Below are 21,696 nucleotides of genomic sequence, written 5' to 3'. Positions count from 1 at the left end.
TTTCCAATACTTTAATTTTGAAAGCATTTGGATGTTTGTATGTGTTATTAAGTCTGAATATTCCACATTACACTTTAAAATACTAATATATTGTACCTTAAAATACAGCTGCAGATGCCCCAATGGAGACCGAAGGAACGCAAGAACAGAGGAGACGAACTCGTGGGCCATCTAGATGCATTTTCTTTGACAAGCTAAGGAAGAACGGGAAAGTGCAGTTGAAGATAAACGATGGTGAGACAGCCCCATGTTGTGAACACGCTTCTATGTTCACAACACGAGTATCGTGGATTGTGAAACAATACTGTGACATGAGTTACAAGCGTTGGTCGGATGTCCCACCAGCGATTAAAGAGGAGCTCATTGACCGTGTTCGGGTAAGTAAAAAATTTAATTGTCCTTGTTTGGGGTGTTGTTTATGTAGTATAATCATCGCCTAAATAACCAGATGACACATTGATTGTTTGCATGCTGCCTTATGTAGAGTGACTTTGTGTTGGACTGGGATCGCGAAAACCACCGATTGACGGTGACAAAGGCCTTACGTAAGCGCTTCAACTCCTTCCACCATGACTTGCACAAGATTTATGAATCCTATGGAAGCCACGCAGAAGCATTGGCTAATGGAACTAGTCTGGTGGACCCCATTGTATGGGTGAAGTTGTGTGAAAGGTGGGGCAGCGATGCCTTCAAGGTACAGATAGTCTTTCTTACATACAACCATATAATATGTATATATTTAATATGTCTAAATATTGTGGTGGAAAATCTGTTTGTCTATTATAAGTAATTGTTCCCTATTGTGTATGACAGAAAATTTCAGCTCAAAATCGGGAGAACCGAAACAAGCAGGCCATTAATCACACATCAGGACGTAAATCATTCGTCCGATTACTTGAGCAAAAGGTATGTCTAAGGGAAAACAGTCTTTTCATTTCAATAGAATAGTGAAATTGCACTTTACTTGGAGATTTTAGTGACAATATTACTTTACTATCACTAAAGGTGGTTACTCATAGCTTTTGTTGTTCAAATGTCAAATGGTTCATACACATGACAGCGCAATGAGAATGAGAATTTGGTCGACTTCTACAAAGAGACGCGTTGGTCGAAGAAAAAGAATGCATTTGTCACAGATGCTATAGAAAGTACTTATGTGAGTAGTGCAGAAACAGCCGTTGGGATCTATGTTTCTTTCTATATGGTAGTAAAATCATTAATATAGCACTAGCTGATTATTTGCTAATAATCGTTGCTTTCTCAATGTGCAGAAGGAGATGCAAGGTAGGTTGGATGGCCTAGGACCAGAGCAACGTAGTGATGAGGCAGCAGCGACTGTCTGTAGGGAGGTTCTTGGCCATCGACCTGGATATGCACGGGGACTTGGGGAAATGGTCATCCCCGAGTCAAGTAGACAACGTGACAAAGTTCAAATGCAACAATACATGTCTGAGGCTGAAAAGCACAAGAAAGATGCTGAACAATATAAGAAGGATGCTGAGCAATATAAGAAGGATGCTGAAGCTTACAAGAGTCAGCTGGATGAAATGAGGACAGAGATGCAGGAGCTGAGGGAGCATCAGATAGAAAATGACAAAGTGATGCAGTCTTTCTTTAGGGCTTTCCCATCGTTCACTGAGTCAGTTCGACAGACTCAGTGTAACGATTCCCCCGGCCCATAAGGGGCTTCTCATAAAAGGGCACATTTTTTGGGTGGTTTTTTGTGACACCGGGGAGGCATGAGGAGTCAAGGGTGTCGACGTGTTTTCCATTTGGGTGGTTTTTGTACTTACTCTATACGACACTGGGCTATATGATATAAATATATATATAGTATTATATATATTTATATAAATCTTGGATCTATGTCTACACCGAGGATCTCTTGGATCTCTCATGGTCTGCAAATGAGGTTAGTATCATTTGGAGTTATCCACCATAAAATGTACTTGTACAAGTGAAGTGTTAAATATATTTCTAGCAACTTTGTTTCCCAAACCCGATGAATAATTCATTGATGGTTTTATACATAAGTGGTTTTTTTTTTTTTGTAAGATGTGATACACAGAAGGCTGACATTCTGAGAAGCTTCCTTGAGATGAAGGATCTTGGAATTACTTGTGTTGGAAGAGAAGCTTAAGGCTAGAGAGAGAGTAAGTTCCGACACCTTTTCCCTGCTCTGTAAAAGTTTACTTACAACTTGTGTTTTATTTTTTTCCCGTGTAAAATGACATTGATCCTCTACAGTTAATCATTTGGTTCTTAACTAGCTTTGTCGCTTTGGAAATTCTAGTAAATATGACTACTTTTGCACTGATCTCTCTCTCTCTCTCCTTGTCTCTCTCTCATTGAGCTGACCATTTGTGTAATAACATAATGGAATCTGTACAGCTTATTAAAAGGCTTTGAGGGTTGGACCATATTGTGGTGTATTGATGCTATGGTTTGGGTGTATAGAGAATTATTGGATTATAATAAAATTGATTGGAATAGCAATCATGGTAATCTATAATTTTATGTACAATTTGTTATGGTTTGCTAAGTAGGAGTGTTACTGTGACGGCTATTGTAAGGCGTTGCAATTTCCCTTTAATATTTCTCACATTAATGCATATTCTACTATTTTTCATTTTTAAGAGGAAGGGGGTGCCATTGGGCCTCTTCCTTGACAAATTATCATCTAGTTTCTCATTAAACTTCAGTTGTCATGTGTAGCAGTGGCTTTCCTTGTTATGTCAAAAGCTTCAAAGGGGATGGTTGCTAGAGCTGAACACCATGCAGGTATTAATATGTACTTTGGTTTCTATACACAACAAGTAATGGAGCTTTTATTGTCTGATGATGATTTTCTCCCTTCTGCTTCCCAAACATCCAACTATTTTGGAAGAAAATGTGAGGAGGTCGTAGGGAATGGATCAGTTGAGCCTACGAAGTATACTACCGCTCTTTATTTAGCAACAGCAACGGAGCTGGACTTTTAATTTAATTAGAAAGATTGGAGGCATTGCTGCAGCAGGGCACGATTGTTCTTTCAGATGGAATTTGATGAGGTATGTTGGGTTCTACTTCCTTTCTTGTAGTGATATATTATTGTGTTCTGCATGCTTAGCATCGGATGCAGAAAGTTGGGCTGGAAAACTACTGCAAATGTTGAATCGACGTGATGAATTTAGCTTTTGTTGATTGATATTTGATTTTAGTTTTTTCAGTCAATTTTAAGATTTTTGTTGTAATGCTCAGTTCTAAAAGTTTCCTTCGGCTTTATCTATCATATAATAAAGAGCGCTAGTATTAGCTAGATTTTCCATAGATTTTCTGGTTTAAGTTGTTTTTCTTTCCAGGTCTATTGACCTTGTTATGGTACATATGTGAGTGTTGAGTTGCACAATTTTAAAGTAAAAGGGTTGATACATGATCAGCTCCCTTCTATATACTTGAACTTTTAGGCTTAAGTAGGTGTCTGCACATGTATCTTTTCCTTCACATGTTTTGAGGTGTCAAACATGTTTGAGGTGTCAAACATAAGTCTGGAGTGGATAGTGGATACTCCACTCATTTTGTCGAACATATTGATAAAAGCTATCTTCTACCTGCTTCTCGTGCAGGTCTTATCCAACATCATACTACTTATTTTGGAAAATTGATAGGCGTAATGCTCATGATTTTTTATATATTCTTACCATTTGTACAGATGGACAATAGAGGAACTGCTCGACGTGGGCTTAATGAATGCTCTTTAAAATACAAGGCTGGCCAGATTGATGCTGATGATCAGCTGACTGGAGCTGCACCCCACATTTAAACGAGGGCTTGCTAAAGTTGGCCATATTGGGTTGTATGGGTGGAGTTATGGTGGATATCTTTCAGCTATGACCTTGGCCAGGTTTCCTAATGTCTTCTGTTGTGCTGTGTCTGGTGCCCATGTAACGGCCTGATTGATCAAGTGTAATTCTTCCTGCAACCAATGATTTGGTACTAATCCTTTGGATGATTGTGATGCTTATTTATTATTAAGGATAAAAGCTCAGTTTGTATATGAGAATACATTAATACACCACCCCATTGTAATACATATGAGTTTGGATTTTGTTGATGGGCTTGGATGGAACTTTATGTATTTATTTTGCATGTTATATTGATTAGCAACTTGAATGAATGAGTTTGGATTATGAATGGTGCATTTCGGAACAACTAAAAACCAGGCTTAGAAAGAAAATGAAACCCAGGAAATTTAAAATCGGAATGCAGGTTTAGCGGCGAATTAAGAGCATATAGCGGCGAATTTTTACTCGCCGCTATAAACTGACACTTAAATCTCCTAACGCAGCGATGTACAAATCGCTACTAAATATCAATACCGGCGACTAAATATTCGCCGCAAATAAATTTATATACCAGACTTAATTTGCCAGCGATCTTGGAAACTCGCTGCCTCTAAATATATGGCGGCGAGAAGATAAATCGTCGCCATATATTAGCGATATGAAAACCAATTCGCAGCGAGTGAAAATTCGCCGTATAATAGTATATAGCAGCGAATATTATATCGCTGCGAAATAGTCAGAATAATATTGTAAATATAAAAAATCGCCGCTTATTCCCTACACCAGCGATAATTAATCGCTGCTATAGGGTAATATACGGCGATTTTCTCATTGCGGCGATTTTGTGTAGTGGCTGGCAAATATATTTGGCAGCGAGAAAATCAGTTTTAGCGGCGAATAGTAAACGCTGCTAATAATCTATCGCAGCGATTAATGACAGAGGCCTATATTGAATAAGCGGCGATTATTTTGTAATTAGCAGCGAAAAAAATTTCACCGGGAGATTAATATATGGCAGCGAGTTTTGGTTTTCGTTGCAGTTGATCTAAAGTGGGGCGTTAATACCGGCGACTTGCCAGCGATATAAAAATCGCTGGGATATATATATGCCAGCGATTTGTTGTGTATATCCAGCGATACATAATCGCTGGCAAAATTGTTGAACCTTGTAGTGTCTATTAAAATGACAAGTATATATCTATATATTGCACATGTAATAACGACATGTTAATTTAAAACTCTTCACGTGTTTCTTCATTAAAAAAATTGTTTCTCATATGTTTAAGGGACATATGACAAATTTAATTATAGCCAAGCTGTAGGAAACTTCCTCAAACCGAGGATTCCGCAATTGGAAGAAAACTCTATCCATACTATAAAATAACTTACCTTAGACGTTACACTCTTCACTATAGAATTCCCCAATCATTTTCAAGTCCTTCCCCAACCACCCCCCCCCCCCCCCCCCCCCCCCCAAAAAAAAAAAAAAAATTATTTTCTGAGTTGAATCTCTCAAGATTACATAAATCTCAAGAAGTTTTCATACACACACACACACATATATATATAATATATATATATATATATATATATATGCATGATATATATCCAAAGAAGACCTATATACATTGATTTAAAGAGAAACCATGTGAATGAAAGACTTGGATATATAAAACAACTTGAGGTACCTTACGGTTTGTTGATTTCATTAATATCAAACCATTGGACTAAAGAAAACCAAAAGCTGAACCACAATTATAGTACGTATATATTAAGAAAGGGATCAGAACCTTTAGTCGAGAGCTGGTTACCCTTCAATCACGTGCGCGCAGTCACCTAGAAGTTCTACAGTTATTAATACAAATAAGACTATAGTACAAGATTATTACTAACTAAAATGCTAAAATAGGAAGTATGCACCCAAAAATACTAGAAACCCTAATTAATTCCAAGATTGGCTCCGATCACCGCTCTAGCTGCCACCCTGAGAGGCGGCTACAAATCATGCAACACCGAATTCGAAAATAGTTTTGTTAATCAAACCAGCCGAATTTCATGTCCGGAACCGATCAGATGAGGCCTAATTTTAGTCAGGTCTAGCAGCGTCGGTTCCAGACAAATCTAGACGATTCAGGCATAATCCAGCACCGGCCACCACGAAAGAGCTGAATTTGGCAGTTTCGATGCCTCCTAGCGAGGTGCAGATCTGGTGCATATATCCAGCGCTGGAGGTGGCTGCCAGCCACCCATCACTGTTCTATGCTTTTTCTTTTAAATTTTAAGAGTTTTAATCTGGTGGGGGTAGGCTAGCTTATTGTAACCTCCAATAAAAAGCTGATGTGTTGGACTAGGGGATAAAGATATTAATTATTTATACCAACTCAAATTTTATGTCCTTCGACCTATCATAATGTTTTTTTAACATCTTAATTAAACTGCGTCCGGGTTTTGATAATTTGCATCACCACTTAAAACTATGATCATTAGATCTGAAAACTCATGTGGCAAATATTTAATACATCTTTTTGGGAAAAGCGATTAATTAGTCTAAGTTTAATACATATATCTTTGATTAAAAAAATACAAATCTCCATTGATTTTTCAAAGCTTCTATAGACTTCAAATAAATTAATCATTGCATTACATACGGGCAGCAGAAGGAAATAATTACAAGGAAAACAAATTTAGAATATTTTTATTTAATTAGTTTCTTCTAGCTAGCTAGCTAGCTAGGACGGTCATCGATCTTCCAAATACACAAAGCGTTACCGTTTCTGCATGTAGGAGTAATTTAATATTATAAACAGATCTATTCTTAACAAGACTTGAAAGTCAACGAAAATAGTACGTAGAAACATATCTATTCTTAAATAAGACTTTCGGTCTTGAAAATTATGTTTGTAAGTTTGTAAAGATTTGTACATAAAGTTATAAGACAGCATATATATTATGTACATAATATATATATATATATTATAATGTAGTATTTGAATATTAAATCGAATCAAAATTTTTAAATATTTGATTCTATTTATAAATACCGAAGGATTATACACAGCAAATAATAGTAAATATTTTCAAGAAAATATTTTTCAATGACAGCTAGCCAAACACAGGAAAAACATTTTTTTCTTGTAAAATAATTTATTGAAAAGTTTTTGGCAAAAACATTTATTTTACATCGACAAACAATGGACAATGAAAGAAAATGTTTGGAGATATGGAAACATATATCGCAAAACAAGATTTTTGCTTGTTGATCATCAGAACCCATGATCATCAGTTATTTCAGCCAGTAATAATTAATTAACTAGTCTAAACATGTGATCATGATACTGATATTGCAGAACACTTCGTGGATATATACTTGTTATATATATGGCAGTCTAATTTGAATCCGTAGAAAGTGGATCTCCAGCCTAATTATCAAATCAAGGCTGGATTAGTAGCATGCATGTGGAAGACCAGTGGGTAAGAACTAAGAACTGCTCATGACTATAAAAAGAAGTGCTACCTCGATCGAGGTTCTTATATTCTTCGATCGTCCGCTTCTTGTAAAACCAAGAACTTTGTATGATCCCCAGGCCGCCAACTCCTGAAAAACCCAGCTATTGTCGACAAACATTTCCGAGTATCATGAAGGTAAGCCATCTTGATCTGTTGGTCAGTTCTTCTATGTATGGTATGCCAACATGCATGACTATATCTACGTCTTCTATGCTCAAATCATGTGCAGCAAAAGATCGTCATTGAGGTATGCAAGGAACGTCGTTCCAAAGCCTTGGCCCTTGCTGCTACAGCAGATGGTATGCCTCAAACTCGAATATTGTTCGTTAAATAAAGTTGATCTTCCAATTGCTTGGTTAGCATTCTGATTCTTTTTGTCTTTGTTATAAAGTTTCAATCTTGTGATATATATAACATATTTATAGGGGTTACCTCAGTGGCATTAGATGGGCAAAACCCAAATCTACTGGTGGTGGTTGGAGATGACGTTGATGCAGCTTGCTTGATAGAATATTTGAGGAAGAAGGTTGGCCAAACTAGCTTAATAACCGTGGAAAAGGTAGTGCAGAAAGCGCCCGAGAAGAAAAAAGAAGATGAAAACAAAAATCCACCTCCAGCTTGTGTATGCAAAGTACCACCTTATTGTTACCAACCTCGGATGGGATTTTGTCAAGGGGCTTATGTCGAATATCCACCTGGTTGGAATGGACTTCACTGGCCCTGGTACTGATCATCTAGCATGCTGGAATAGATTCGTTTCCTTCGTTATTGTTATTATTATTATTATTATTATTATTTTGCCTTTTTAAAATAATTGTATCTTGAGATGTAGATGATCTTTATTATGCTGTGTATGTTTGTTTATACGAACCTAATCTTAAAAAGGACTTACTCATGTTCATGATTACTAATCGACCGGATTTGATAGTTTGTCTATATATATATATATATATATTTGAAGATCAGGCGTGCGTACGTAACGTTTGAAGCTACGTACGTACAACAATTTTCCTCGATAATTATTAATACAACGGATAATTATTAATACAACGGATATTGAAAGGGTCTACGAGGAAACATGAAAATATTCAATGAACTTGTGGTTTCTAGGATTAATCGTTGACCAACTTGACATTAAAAAGTATGCCATTAATTAGTAGCGCATGATCGATACATATCTTGTCGATTAGTTTAGCATATAATTTAAGAAGAATAAAACCATCAATATGCATGCCTAGCCTAGAGCCTTACGAGTTACGTGGCTTCGTGAAACCACAAATCAAATTGATAGCGGTATGCAAAGTTTCACATCCTAAGGCTAAGTACTATGGGCACAGCATGAAAGAAAAAAATAAAGGAAATTGGGGTTCACTAATTGTAGAGATTTTGTATTAAAAAATAAATAAAATTGTAGAGATTTTCATGCCAACTTGCGTAATTAAATAGTGTACTTTATTTTTCCGATATCCGAAGAAGGCGCTCTTAGTGGCATTAGAAATTAGGTACACATGACTCAGAGATAGATCTACAATTTGCTGTTTTCACAGCAATGGCTGCCACCAGATTTCGAAATATTTGATTGAAATCTGGTTGAAATATGAGATAAAATTATAATATAACAAGAGGAGTGAAATAATATAATCGAAAAACTTAGGAGCCGAAAGATATATATTCGTCCAAAGGATCACCAAAACCCAGATACTGTCTTTATACTTGATCCTAAAAAACTACATAAGATTGATATGCGGGCCCATCAAGCACTATCTTGCAAATTACATGAATTGAACCCTCCTCGTTTTCTCAAAGATCTTATGGACTGCAAAAGAATACTGAATTTTCTTTCTTTATTAGTTCCATTGGAATCAAACTTCTCTTATATATATATATATATATAAACATCTGGGCATGCAAGATATACAATTTCTGTAACACGGCATAGCTGGAACCCTAGACAGGAGGCACAGACGACGAAAGGAGGCTGTGAGGAAGAAGATGAGATCGAGCCTGTGAGACCCAGCCACTAACACTCATGCACGTGGTTTATGGCTCCATAAACTGTCGCACGGGGTCACGCCTTACGACGTTTAAGCTCACGTTCTCATTCCCATTTCCATGCAGGTCCGTTCCTCACTTTTCCTCTAGGTTTTATTTCCTTACTTCTTATAGCATATATATATAGGTGTTGAGCATCCTTGACCTAACTTCAGTGCCGCAACTATCTCTTCATGTTCTTCAGCCACTCTGAAAATCACCACCGTGTCCACTGCCCAGCCACCGAAGCTGCTGCCCAACGTGCCGTAACCTCCATTGCAGATTTCGGTTTCCCCTGTTTTAGATATCAAAAACAGAGCATTTCAGCCACCATCCAAGCCGCTGCAGTCACGCTCCATCGGAAGCTACACCGTGCCGTGCCCCCACAGAAACCGCCGGCGAGGACATTCCTTCACCCCGGTCTGCCGCACACTGCCTCATCCCACGGTGAGCTCGCACCACTTCCAATGGTGGTCCTTGCCTTTCGTCCTCTCCCTCGTCCTCTCACCGTGTGTCTTTCTCTTTTTTCTTTCTCTTGCCCTCGCAGCTAGTGATCAGGCGCCACCCTCGTCCGCCGTAGCCAGCCTCAGCTCCACGCCGTCGTGCTCCCCCACCTCTCCGTAAGTGCTGCAGCCGCACTGTGTGAAGTTTGTTTTCTTTTCTGTGTAAATATATATATGTAGATGTATACATAAATTACTTTTCTAGTGTAAATATATATATTCGGATGTAAACGTAAATTACTTTTCTAGTGTAAATATATATATGCGGATGTAAACGTAAATTACTTTTCTGGTGTAAATATATATATATATATATATGCGGATGTATACGTAAATTATGTTAACGTAAATTATGTTATATACTTCATATTTGAAATCATGAGTATATTGCAGGGGTTGTAAAGTATGTTTTATTTAGGCGTAGACGCGTGGATTTATTTTGTTAAATGGATATTTTTAAAGGGGTAATATTTTATTGGAATGGTTTGTAAGTAGACTGATAAGGAACACTTAAAAGGAATATTTTAAAATATTCTTTTAAAATATCCTTTTAAAAGAATATCTTTGTTTTATTTTTATTTAAACAAAAGTATGAGTTTCTAATTATAATGATTTTGTTATAGTTATGTTACTTTGTGTTATAAATTATAGTAAGATCTCTTTCGTAAAGAAGTTAGAATTAAATGTTTAGTCGAAGTTAGATATTGATGTGTTTAGAAAGTGATGTGGGTATTTTTGAGAATAATGAGAAGTTTGAGTTTGAGGAATTAAAAATGGATTATTTTAGAAGTTGTAGGCTTGAATATCGAAATACGAGATTGATTGAAAATTTATGGAAATTTACGTGATTATCTTATAGGTGACGATTAATTTTGTTCGGCATTGTTGAGGAAATTTTCGAAAAGCTAAGAAGTCCAGGTAAGCGGGGTTCCTATGCTAGATTTGCATAAAAAGAAATGAACTGAGGTTGGTTTGTTAAAAAAAAAAAAAAAAACGAAAACAACCTCAGTATATGTTTTGCATTCCCTCATGAGATACGTATGAAAGAGAAAAGAAATATTTTTGACATGAAATGTGTAGACATGAGCAATATTTGACAGGTTTCTGAAATATGCAAAGGAGCGAATATGATATCATTGAAATTTTTTTATGCATGTGATATAAAATGATTTGGATCTGTTTTTGATCAAATAGAAATGATATGAATATGTTTCGCACGTATTTTGGTATGATATGGATATGATAAAACTTTGGCATACTTATCTGTTCTGAATATGGTTCTGAGATGATGATACTGTTCACATGATATGGTTGGTACCACCATGATATGATATGAGTGCACCCACTTTGGAAACAAAGTGGTCTTTTTTTTTACGTGTTCTTTCCTGTGTGCACACTCGGGGCTCCGAGATTGAAAAAGGGAAAGTTCACCACATGATACTGCCTGGTTTGGCCACCGGGGATAGCACAACCCTACCACGGGGGTTAAACATGGTATATGATATGATATGTTAATATGAAAATGTTCAGTTATGTTATGCCAAAGTGTTTTTTTTGAATATGAAATTGAATTGTTGATTTTGAGTATGAAAAGATTGAAAAGTCGATTTGAGTTTCTGATAACATGTTTTTATGAGATCTGCATATAAAAATAAAATGTCTTTGTTTCTGCATACTGAACTTTCTGAAAAGGCTCATGTTTACATACTAGTATATGTTCTCTGCTTACTGAGTTGTTGATAACTCACCCCTGTCTTCATAATATGTTTCAGATAATTTTGATGCTACAGCTGAGAATCAGGAATAGGGAGTATTTGCAAGTTTTGTGGATCATAGAAGACTAAGTGCCTTAGGGTGCAATGACTTTTGGAGAATGACTTTTTGGTAGTATTGATACTTTATGTGACTTTGGTATGTTGAGCAATGAATATTTCTAGTTTTGTGGAAAAGTTATGTATAACGACGAGACACCATTGATGTGCCCTTACGTAGGAACTTGGATATTTGTGTTGAACAAATAGCTTAATATGTTATGGAGACTCTGGTTTATTTTAAACGCATAATTGGAGTTGATTTTAGGTGACATGAGTTAACTCTCCGGACCCTCGGGAACGGGGCGTTACAGAGCCCTAGGTGCACGTGTGTGAAGTTTGAAGTGAAGTGTTCGGTTAAGTGAAATGTTTTTAGTGTTGAACTTAGTCGTTGGATGGATCATTTGTAAGGGCTAGGCCCAATGTCAATTAGTTAGAGGTCAGTTAGTTGGAGTCAGTTGTGGGCCGCAGCGTTGTTCCTGGGCTATTATCCATTTACTGTCTTTTGTCCAGTCTCTTTTATTTGAGTCCAGTAGCAGGCACATGGGCTCTTTTAGCTCTCTGAGTATATGTAACGCAAGAGGGAAAATGTAAGGCATTTGAAAAGTAATAAAAAATCTAAATTTCCTCTTTTCTCTCTCTATCTCGTTCGCCTTTTTGGAGGTGCACTCCTTGAAGTCAACTTATTTGTGTGTGAATCCAAATAGGAGTGTTACAAAGTGGTATTAGAGACATGTTCATGTGAAGAAGAATGGCGGAAGGAACTAAGTTGAATCAGCTACAAGATGCGCGCGCTCAATGCCCTAAAAAAGGTAACTAATTCCCAATACCAATAATTAAAAAAGTCTAATGATGCTAGGTTATCTCACATGGACAACGAGATGGCAACTCTCAAGAGACAAAATGAAGCTGTAGTACAAGAACTGGCCATCCTCACTATGGAAATGCAGAAAAGAAACCCTAGTAGTAGCCCTAAGGCCGAATCTTTTGATGGGGCCCCATTAAGAGATGAATCTGGAAACCTGCAGCTGCAACAGTAGCAACAAACCTATCCTCAACAACCATTTCTGCAACAATAGCAGCCCCATCTACATCAATAGCAGCAGCACCTGCAAAATACACAAATGGGTGAGATTCAACCCAGGACTGTGAGGCTCGACTTCCCACTCTTCCATGGAGATGATCCTGCAGGTTGGATTTACAAGGCCAATTATTTTTTTCTTTTTCATAACACTATCCCACAACACAGAGTACGATTAGCCTCCTTTCACATGGAGGGAAGGGCATTAATTTGGTTCCAAGATATGGAAGATAGTGGTCAAATGCAAAACTGGGATGCCTTTACTAAGGCATTACTTACTAGGTTCGGTCCAAATGCTTATAACGACCCTATGGAAGCACTGACTAGGTTGAGGATTACCAAGCAAGGATTGAAACCTTGTCAAACAGATTATGTGGGTTGTCGGATACCTACAAACTCAGCTGTTTTTTAGCAACTTAAGGGATGAGGTTTAATCCCATCAACCTTACCTCAGCTTTCAGCTTCGCAACGATCCAAGAAGAAAACATAAACCTCACCAAAGATCCAACTTGACCTATTCACTAGATCCAGGAATTTTAAAAAATCCACACGTTCAACCAACCGAGAATCCCAAACTGAATCCCAAACCAAACTTAACCATCCACAAAATAAACCAAACCCAAACGAAAGAAAGGCGGGAAAAAGGACTATGTTATCATTGTGACTCTAAATGGGTACCAAGCCATAAATGTCAAAACTCCAAGCTTTACATATTGGAGGGGGTAGTCCTGGACAATGAGAGTAGTGGGCAATTTGAAGAACTTATGAGACAAAAGAAGAACCTATTCCACCATTAGACTTGTGCACTACCCAAACCAACCCAGAAATTTCTTTGCATGCATAATTGGAACCCACAATCAGAGTGGAGGGGATAATTGGCACTCAATGGGTTACCTTATTAATTGATACGGGCTCCACCCATAACTTCTTAGACCCTGCCAAACTCAAAAGAACCAACCTACCATTGAAAGACAAGGAAACTGTGAAGGTGAGAGTGGAGTGAAGGTCGTAATCCAAGGAACTGTTTTTTTCTTGGAATTACAAGTGTTGGTGTTGGTTGGTTGTGACATGGTGCTTGGTATTAAGTGGCTTCGACGGCTAGGGAATGTGTTGTTGGACTTTGAGAAGCTTACCATACAGTTCTCATATGGGGATCAAGAGGTTAAATTGCATGGCTTGACAATAGCCAAAATGATTAAGGAAGGCCCCTTAAACAAGCTGAACAAACTGGAGAACAAAGGGATAATTCTACAACTGTTAGAAGGAGAGAACCCCACTGAACAACAGGCTGGAAATGAAATTCCACCAACCATACAAAATCTGTTGCAACAGTTTGATGAGGTACTCTCTGAACCTAAAGGCCTCCCACTTCCCCGTACCCATGACCATGCTATTAACCTAATACTTGAGACCAAGCCCATTTGCATACGACCCTACCGTTATCTTTATTTTCAAAAGTATGTGATTGAGAAGATTGTCCAAGAATTATTGATGTGGCGCCCCCGATCCCATTGTAAGGAAACACGGGAATCAAGAAGCCAGGATGATGACAATACGGTCACGCATCCCAACGATAGTGCCAAGTGTGTGTACATACAACAGTGTACAATACACAACGTAGCGGATAATTTAAGTAAGTCAACTAAGTACCAGAAGTTTTTAATACAAATATATAAATAAAATGATTAAAAAGAATTATACAGTCATCCCAAAATAAATATAATACAAGTCCAGAACAAATACGAGTGATCCCAATCACTCCTCGGGCGGAGCCGAATCCTCAGGCTCACCCTCATCTTCCTCTGCATCAAAATCTGTGTTACCATAAAACGGTACTGCAGGTAAGTATAAACCAAACAAACACGAGTTAAAAACATATTAATGCAACCAACATACATGCATATGATAAAATATGCGTCAAATCCAAAATATCATTTTTCCCGAAAATGGATATTTCTAACACATGCCAAAATCTCATTTTGGCCCAAAAATAATAATCCGTCATTTTTCCAGAAAATGACCCAAATCAATAAAACATCATTTTCCCAGAAAATGAATCACATAAAAATCCTTTTATTCAACACACGTTATTTTCTCAGAAAATAGCCCATTAATCCGTTTTACCATATGCACCATGATCTCCCATAGGGACCATCCGCACGTCCTGGCTTCGTAGCGATGCCCAGCGCATTCATGGCCAAGCATTCTTTACGCAACGAGCGATACTGAGTTCTGCGTCCAGCGCGTTCATGGCCAAGCATCCTCTAGCCCCTGCCAGTAGAGGGGCCACAGAGTCGGCACAAGACCATCCCGTCATATCCCTTTGTCGCCCAGCGACAACCTAGGGGACGTTACTCAGTATATTCCGCTCCCGAGTGACCAGATGAGCTCCACCGAGATAATACTCCATCTCGGCTTGGGGTCGTGATACACACGCACCCAAAAATTTTTTAACACATGAAAACGCAATTTTCAATAAACACATGAACATGAATGCAATTACACGAAAACCCAGTTTCCTTTACAAACATGATCATGCGTGCAAATATGCCATATACATGAAACGACGTCTTAACCAATAACCAACAACTCACAACACAAACTAAACACACAAACAACTCCATCCTCCAATCCATCCAACCCCCTTACTCCTCGGACTCAATCCGGCATAACCAACCAGTTCACAGTAAAATGAGTTAGTGCAAAAATACATTTAAATCACGATAGTTCTTTGGGAAAATACTTACAGCGCTTTAATATAATTTCTGAAGGATTATGGAGGTGCAAGAAGTGGTGGCTCAGCAACGTAATAGTGTAAAATACACTTGGCCATGGTCTCAAAAACCCACTTTTGAATGGGGACAAACCAAGATCCGAAATTGATAGGGTAGGGCTTAGGGATGTTGGTGAAGCCAATGGTGGTGGTGGTTGGCCATGGGTGGTGGTGTAGAGGGCTGTCGAAGACCACAAAGCCTAGAATGGAGATGGAGATAGATGAGTTTCACCGGTGGTAGATTGGGGCTAAGGATGGGTGCATTGGGTTGCTAGGAGGTCGAGGATGAAGTGGTGAAAAAATGGTGGCTAGAGGTGGCACGACGGCGGCGCTGGAAAGAAGAGAAAGCTGCGGCTTGGTGTTACGCATGGGGGCTCACGGCGGCGCGAGGGAGGCTTAGGTTGAAAGGGGGTGGTCGCCGGAGGGAGGGGAAACTAATGGGCTAGGCGGTGTCGCCGGACGGAGGTGCACGGCGGCAGGCTGGTGGAGAACGACGCGGACGCAGGGAGAGGAAGAAGACGTCGCGCGCAGGAGAGAGAGGGAGGAGAGAAAAAGAAAAAGAAAAAGAAGAAGGAAGAAAAAGAGAAGGAAAAAGAAAAAGGAAAAAGAAAAATGGAGGAAAAGAAATGAGGTCCAATCCTGGACCTCATATCTTGGGTCACAAAAATGATCAAACGAAAAAGATTTTAAAACGGCAAGTCAAATAAAATAATTTAGACGTAATGATAAAATGAAGATAAAATAATTAAATCCAACAATCAATTAATTTAAAAAAAGAAGAACAATTTAAATGCATAACAATAATTAATATTAATAAAACATATCAAATTAATTTTCACAATTTAAAGATCATAAAATAAACCATTTAAAAATTCGACAATTTTAAAATAAGAGAATAAATTTTTGAATTAATAAAAATAATTATTCAATAAAAATACACTAAAATACGGGGTGTTACAATTGAAAACATGGGTAATTAAACCGAGTCAAAGTCTGTACTCCTCCCAGGTGCTAGTGAGAAAGGCGAATATGGATGGGATGTGGAGGCTGTGTGTCAATTACAGGGGTCTGAACAACGTCATCATTAAAGATAAATTTTCTATTTCGGTGGTAGAGGAACTAATGGCTAAGTTACAAGGGTCCGTCATCTTTTCAAAGCTGGATTTAAGGTCTACCTATCACCAAATTCAGGTCAAACCTGTGACGTACCTAAGACTGGTTTTAGGACTCATGAGGGACACTATGAATTCTTAGTGATGCCCATCGGGCTTACCAAAGCCCCCTCCACTTTCCAAAATCTTATGAATGAGGTAATTCAACCCTTCTTAAGAAAATTTATACTTGCTTTCTTTGACAACATTCTTATGTACAACAAATCTGAAATGGAGCATGTCAACCACCTAAAGGTCACCTTAGAGACACTAAAACAACACCAGCTGTTTGCAAAAAAATCCAAGTTCTACTTTGGTTGCAAGGAGGTCGCTTATTTAGGCCATTTGATTTCAACTACAAGGGTCAAGGCAAATCCCAACAAGCTAAAGGATATGATGAAGTGCCCCTACCGAAATCCCTAAAAGTATTGAGGGGGTTCTTGGGATTAACGGGCCACTATCGCAGATTTATACGGGTGTATGGGGAAATTGCAGCCCCTCTGACTAGAATGCTTAAAAATGACAGATTTCAATGGATGGAAAGTCTAAGGTGGCTTTTTACAAGCTTAGGAAGCTATTACACAACCTCCGGTTTTGGCATTACCCAACTTCACTCTACCCTTCACAATTGAGTGTGAAGTGTCGAGAACAGCAATAGGGGCGGTCTTAATGCAAAAGGGGTAGCCAATTGCATTTTTCAGCCAAGCTCTAAAGGGGAAGTCCCTCTCGATGTCCAACTATGAGAATGAATTGTTTGCTCTTGTGTCAACAATCCTTAAGTGGCGATCCTACTTGTTAGGGAGAGCTTTGGTAGTCAAGACAGACCAGCAAAGTATCAAACATTTGCTGAACCAAAAAGTGGGTACCCCCATGCAACAACGATCGATTACCAAGCTCTTAGGCTATGATTTTATTGTTGGGTATAAGCGAGGGGCTAAGAACAGGGTCACAGATGCCTTATCAAGGAAGGAATTACTGTTGAGTATATAAATATATATCCTAAATGCCCTTGCTTCTCCCATTTTGCATTCAACAAGTGGTATTTGGATCTCATAAAGTTTCTATCTGAACACTCAAGTTTTGACATTGGATTGAATTAAAATTATTATAAAGGCAAGTTAATCAACAAATTCTAAGGATTGAAACTAAGAAAAAATGCAAAACAGAAAAAAAAAAAAAAAATTCTGAGAGCAATGTTTATTGATAAAACTTGAAACTGAGTTTTGAAACCCACAAGCCAGGTTCAATGTACTAAGGAAATCCGAATTTATGAGAATTTTGCTTGATTAGGCAAAATCTCAATTATTGCATAAAGATAAAATGTGTAATAAAATAAGAATTTTGCCAAAAATTTGACCCGAGTCAAACTCAAAATCATCTCTAAAAGTAAAATAAAAATATTTCCATAAAAAATAAAAAAATAACTTAAGTTGACGATTTGAAGGGAAAAAATGATTATGAGCTCTAAAAAAGACGAACAGGCATACCGTGGTGACCATGACTTTCGCGCCGAAAATATCTTTTTGAATTGTAGTCATATGTGTGATTCTGATCTCTGTAACTAAAGTTATGACTAAAATACTGACACATGTGCAATATTGTCCAAATCTTAGGAATCTTCATTGTTTCTTGTCATATTGTCTTTGATTCCCCTTCTTAAGATATTTCAGCACTATCAACGTAGAATTTGTCAAGTTGGCATCATCAAACCTAGATCCCCTTGCATAAAATCAAGAGTGAGAGAGATAAACACATTAAGTGGACCCTATAATATTTATTGTTGCCAAATTGAATTTTTCAAATTAAACAACATTCAACGCTCAATAAATTAATGTTGTATGGTCTAGAGTACAGGAGATGAACATATGAAGTAAGGCCCTCTAATATGTATTGCTGTCAAGTTTATTTTTCAGACATCATTCAATGCTCAATAACATGTACGACCTATTTCATCCTTAAACATACCATTCAAACGCAAAAATTGTTGTTCGAACCATATTTTTAATAATTAAAGTTTTGAGACAAAGTTTTCATGTTAAAAAATCACTTTTAAGGATGAAAAAAAATTCGTCCCTAAAGAATTTCATTTTTAAAAATCAATTTTGTTGTAATGATTTCTCTCACAAGACTTTAAGCTTTTTTTTGCTCATTTTTTTAAACAAATCTATATAGTAGGCTTCCAAGTTTGGCAAAACAATGCAATTTCATTAAGAATAATGCTACCCACCATCATTTATATCGTTATTCTCTTATCATTCTATTACGTGATATTAAATAATTATAGGCTATTTGTTATATCTAACTTGTGGGCCAATCATTAATTTATGAGATGTTGAGAGAATGATAATAAAATTGATAATAAATAAAATTTTTCTTTCATCTAGCTATAATTCTGCATATATGGAGGCCAGTGATGCATACATTTTAATGCACTAAAAAAATTTCCCAAAGCCAATCCCAACTCAATACAAAAAATAAATAAATAACTTGCCTCCCAACATCTCATGTGTAAGTCTATAACTGATCAATAAATTACTCACAATCTATATAAATTACTCACAATCTATATGCACGTTAAACTGAAATTATTCTCGACTTTAAATTTTTTATTTCGAATTTGACCGAATCTATAAAACCCAAAAAAGAGAAAACATGCTCTCACGCGGTTTGTGCCAGAAGAACATTTAGGATGTCGGAGTGATGATAAAAAATACTAACAAGTGATATAATATAATAATTAAACAAAATTGGCCCTTTGGATGTGGTAATTTTTAAAATTTTAGATAAAATTTTGAGGGTGTACAAATCTCGAGCATTCCATCAGAAAAAAAAAATTAAAATTCATCATTAAAAAATAATTTTTAATATAGATTTTAAATTTATCTATTTTTTAAAAAAAAAAAGAATGTACGATGCATATACAGTATAAGACTGTAAATATAATTTCTCATTTTATATATAAAATATTGAGAATTCAATCATATTCCCGGCCCTAATCACTTTCAAATGTAAGTTTAATATACTTTCAAGTATCTACATTCTCAAACATTATATTTCTAGAAATATAAATATCGAAGGAAATGTTAATATTTTTGCGAACTAAACGTCAAGGCCGGAAGGGAGGGCAATTGAGAAGGCATGATAGAGCATAAAGGTATTGATACTTGATATTGAACATGTAGTAAAAGGCCGAATTTATTAGTCATGTAACCAGCTATGCCATAGTAAAAATGGCATCCACTAGCCAAAAGAAAAATGACATCAACAATAAAAAATTGATTATATTATATTATAGATCAACATCATGACAACGTGCATGAGACAAGCTAGCTAGAACAAATAATTTTACCAATTGCGCTCAACGTCCCCACTCACATGGAGAATGGCAATTTCGCAGCAACGTCCTCAAGTGGGATGGATGGATGGATGGATGTGGAACCAAACTCCAAGAAGAATAAATCCAAATTAATAGCTCAAAAGATCCTTATCTTGACTCATGTTGTGCCTGATCTAGTCTCACCTACTCCTAAATCTTCTTTTAGCTAAACTCAAGATCATATATATGGTAGGTCACCAAACATGCATGCGCCAAAAGAGTTATTTCTATATAAATATATATATATATATATATATTTCTATGTTTTGGTCGAATCATTTATTATTATAACTTGGAGTTGGTTACCCATGATACACCCCACTTGGAGCAGGCCAGTATTATTTATAGTTATATTTCTAGTACTGGTGATAATACTTTCAATTTAAACTTCAAAAGTTATTAACTAAATTTTTAAGAAGAGAAATAAATATATAAAATATGTCTATAAAATTTATTGAACAATATTAAATGATTTTTGAAAAACTTTTTGAGACAAGAGTCTAGTCCACGGAAGGTAAAGGGACTCTTGGACCAAGACAATGAGCAGATCAAAGTGAACCACAAGATAATTAAACCACCATTATTTTAAATTTAATTGACTCATGTTATTGGAGATATATAATTGGCCGCCGATCGACATGCATGGCAAGACACTATCAAGTCCACGTAAGGTACGACAAGCACTCTTCGATCAGGACAATGAGATAATTTAATTATTTATATTATACACTTATATTTTCCATCACATCATGTACTGGGTCGGATTGCTCTTTAGTAAGTGGGACGACATGTAAAATATATTAATTAAATCAAGAGAAGTATGAAATTATAAGAAATTGAATCCAAAATTTGCTTATTTGTTAAAATAATTATTTCTTGTCAAAATTAAAAAATGAGGCCTCGTGACCCTCTAACCATGCATATGGGAGTTGCGTGGCTTACCTCCAATCACCTCCATTAATCCTGAGGAAACTTTTCCAATCAAGGAGGATCACTTTTTTTTTGAAATTATCTGGTAATTAATCTACATTGAAAATAAAAGCATTGAAGAATAAGATGGATGCGGAAGTAATTAATGAATTTAATTCGTTGGAAAGGAGTTAAATTAAATAAATATAAATTAATGTTGTTGTCACTTTTTATGAGTATTGCTACAGAGCAATCACTGTAACTGTGTACACATTACACACACTACGTGGTTGCTTCTGGTCTTTTAGATTATTTTTTTTGGTGCAAAACGCACCAGACCTTCCCCTCTCTCTCATCCTCTTTCTCTCTCATCAAATCTCTCTCATCCCTCATCGACTCTCTTTCATCTCGAACTCTCTGTCATCTCGATCTCTCTCTCTCTCTCGTCGGGTCTCTCTCATCAAATCTCTCATCCCTCATCGACTCTCTCTCATCTCGGACTCTCTCTCTCTCTCATCTCGGACTCTCTCTCATCTCGATCTCTCTCTCTTCTGCTCTCTCTCTCTCGTCGAGTCTCTCTCTCTCCCTCATCTATGCTCTCTCTCTCATCCGCTCTCTCTCTCATCTCAGCTCTCAGTGGCTGCTTTCGTTTCGACACGTAATGTGTGCAATTTGGATGCAACAAACAGTGGGTTTGACCATCGATCACATGCATGCATATTTCATTTTT

General features: G+C 37.0%; 1 protein-coding gene and 1 long non-coding RNA gene across 2 annotated transcripts; both read left to right on the top strand.

Moving 5' to 3' along the window:
• Nucleotides 1–600: 600 nt before the first annotated feature.
• LOC121244725 lies at nt 601–1,142 on the top strand. The gene is made up of 3 exons (XR_005936487.1): nt 601–694; nt 814–906; nt 1,061–1,142. It is a non-coding gene; the product is annotated as an uncharacterized LOC121244725 (long non-coding RNA).
• Nucleotides 1,143–7,460: 6,318 nt separating this feature from the next.
• On the top strand, nt 7,461–8,061 carry LOC121244267 (heavy metal-associated isoprenylated plant protein 47-like). Its single transcript, XM_041142279.1, has 3 exons — nt 7,461–7,466; nt 7,561–7,630; nt 7,757–8,061. The coding sequence occupies exons 1-3, from the start codon at nt 7,461–7,463 to the stop codon at nt 8,059–8,061; spliced, it is 381 nt and encodes a 126-aa protein (XP_040998213.1).
• The last annotated feature ends 13,635 nt before the right edge of the window (nt 8,062–21,696 follow it).

Source organism: Juglans microcarpa x Juglans regia, chromosome 8S (assembly GCF_004785595.1).
Source record: "Juglans microcarpa x Juglans regia isolate MS1-56 chromosome 8S, Jm3101_v1.0, whole genome shotgun sequence".
NCBI classification, from domain to species: domain Eukaryota; kingdom Viridiplantae; phylum Streptophyta; class Magnoliopsida; order Fagales; family Juglandaceae; genus Juglans; species Juglans microcarpa x Juglans regia.
Note: the sequence above shows the minus strand (reverse complement) of the source record. Positions and strands in the feature narration are given on the sequence as shown.

Coding starts and splice junctions, on each gene's coding strand:
- LOC121244267 (XM_041142279.1), top strand. Junction 7,631..7,756: donor CCTTGCTGCTACAGCAGATG/GTATGCCTCAAA, acceptor ACATATTTATAG/GGGTTACCTCAGTGGCATTA.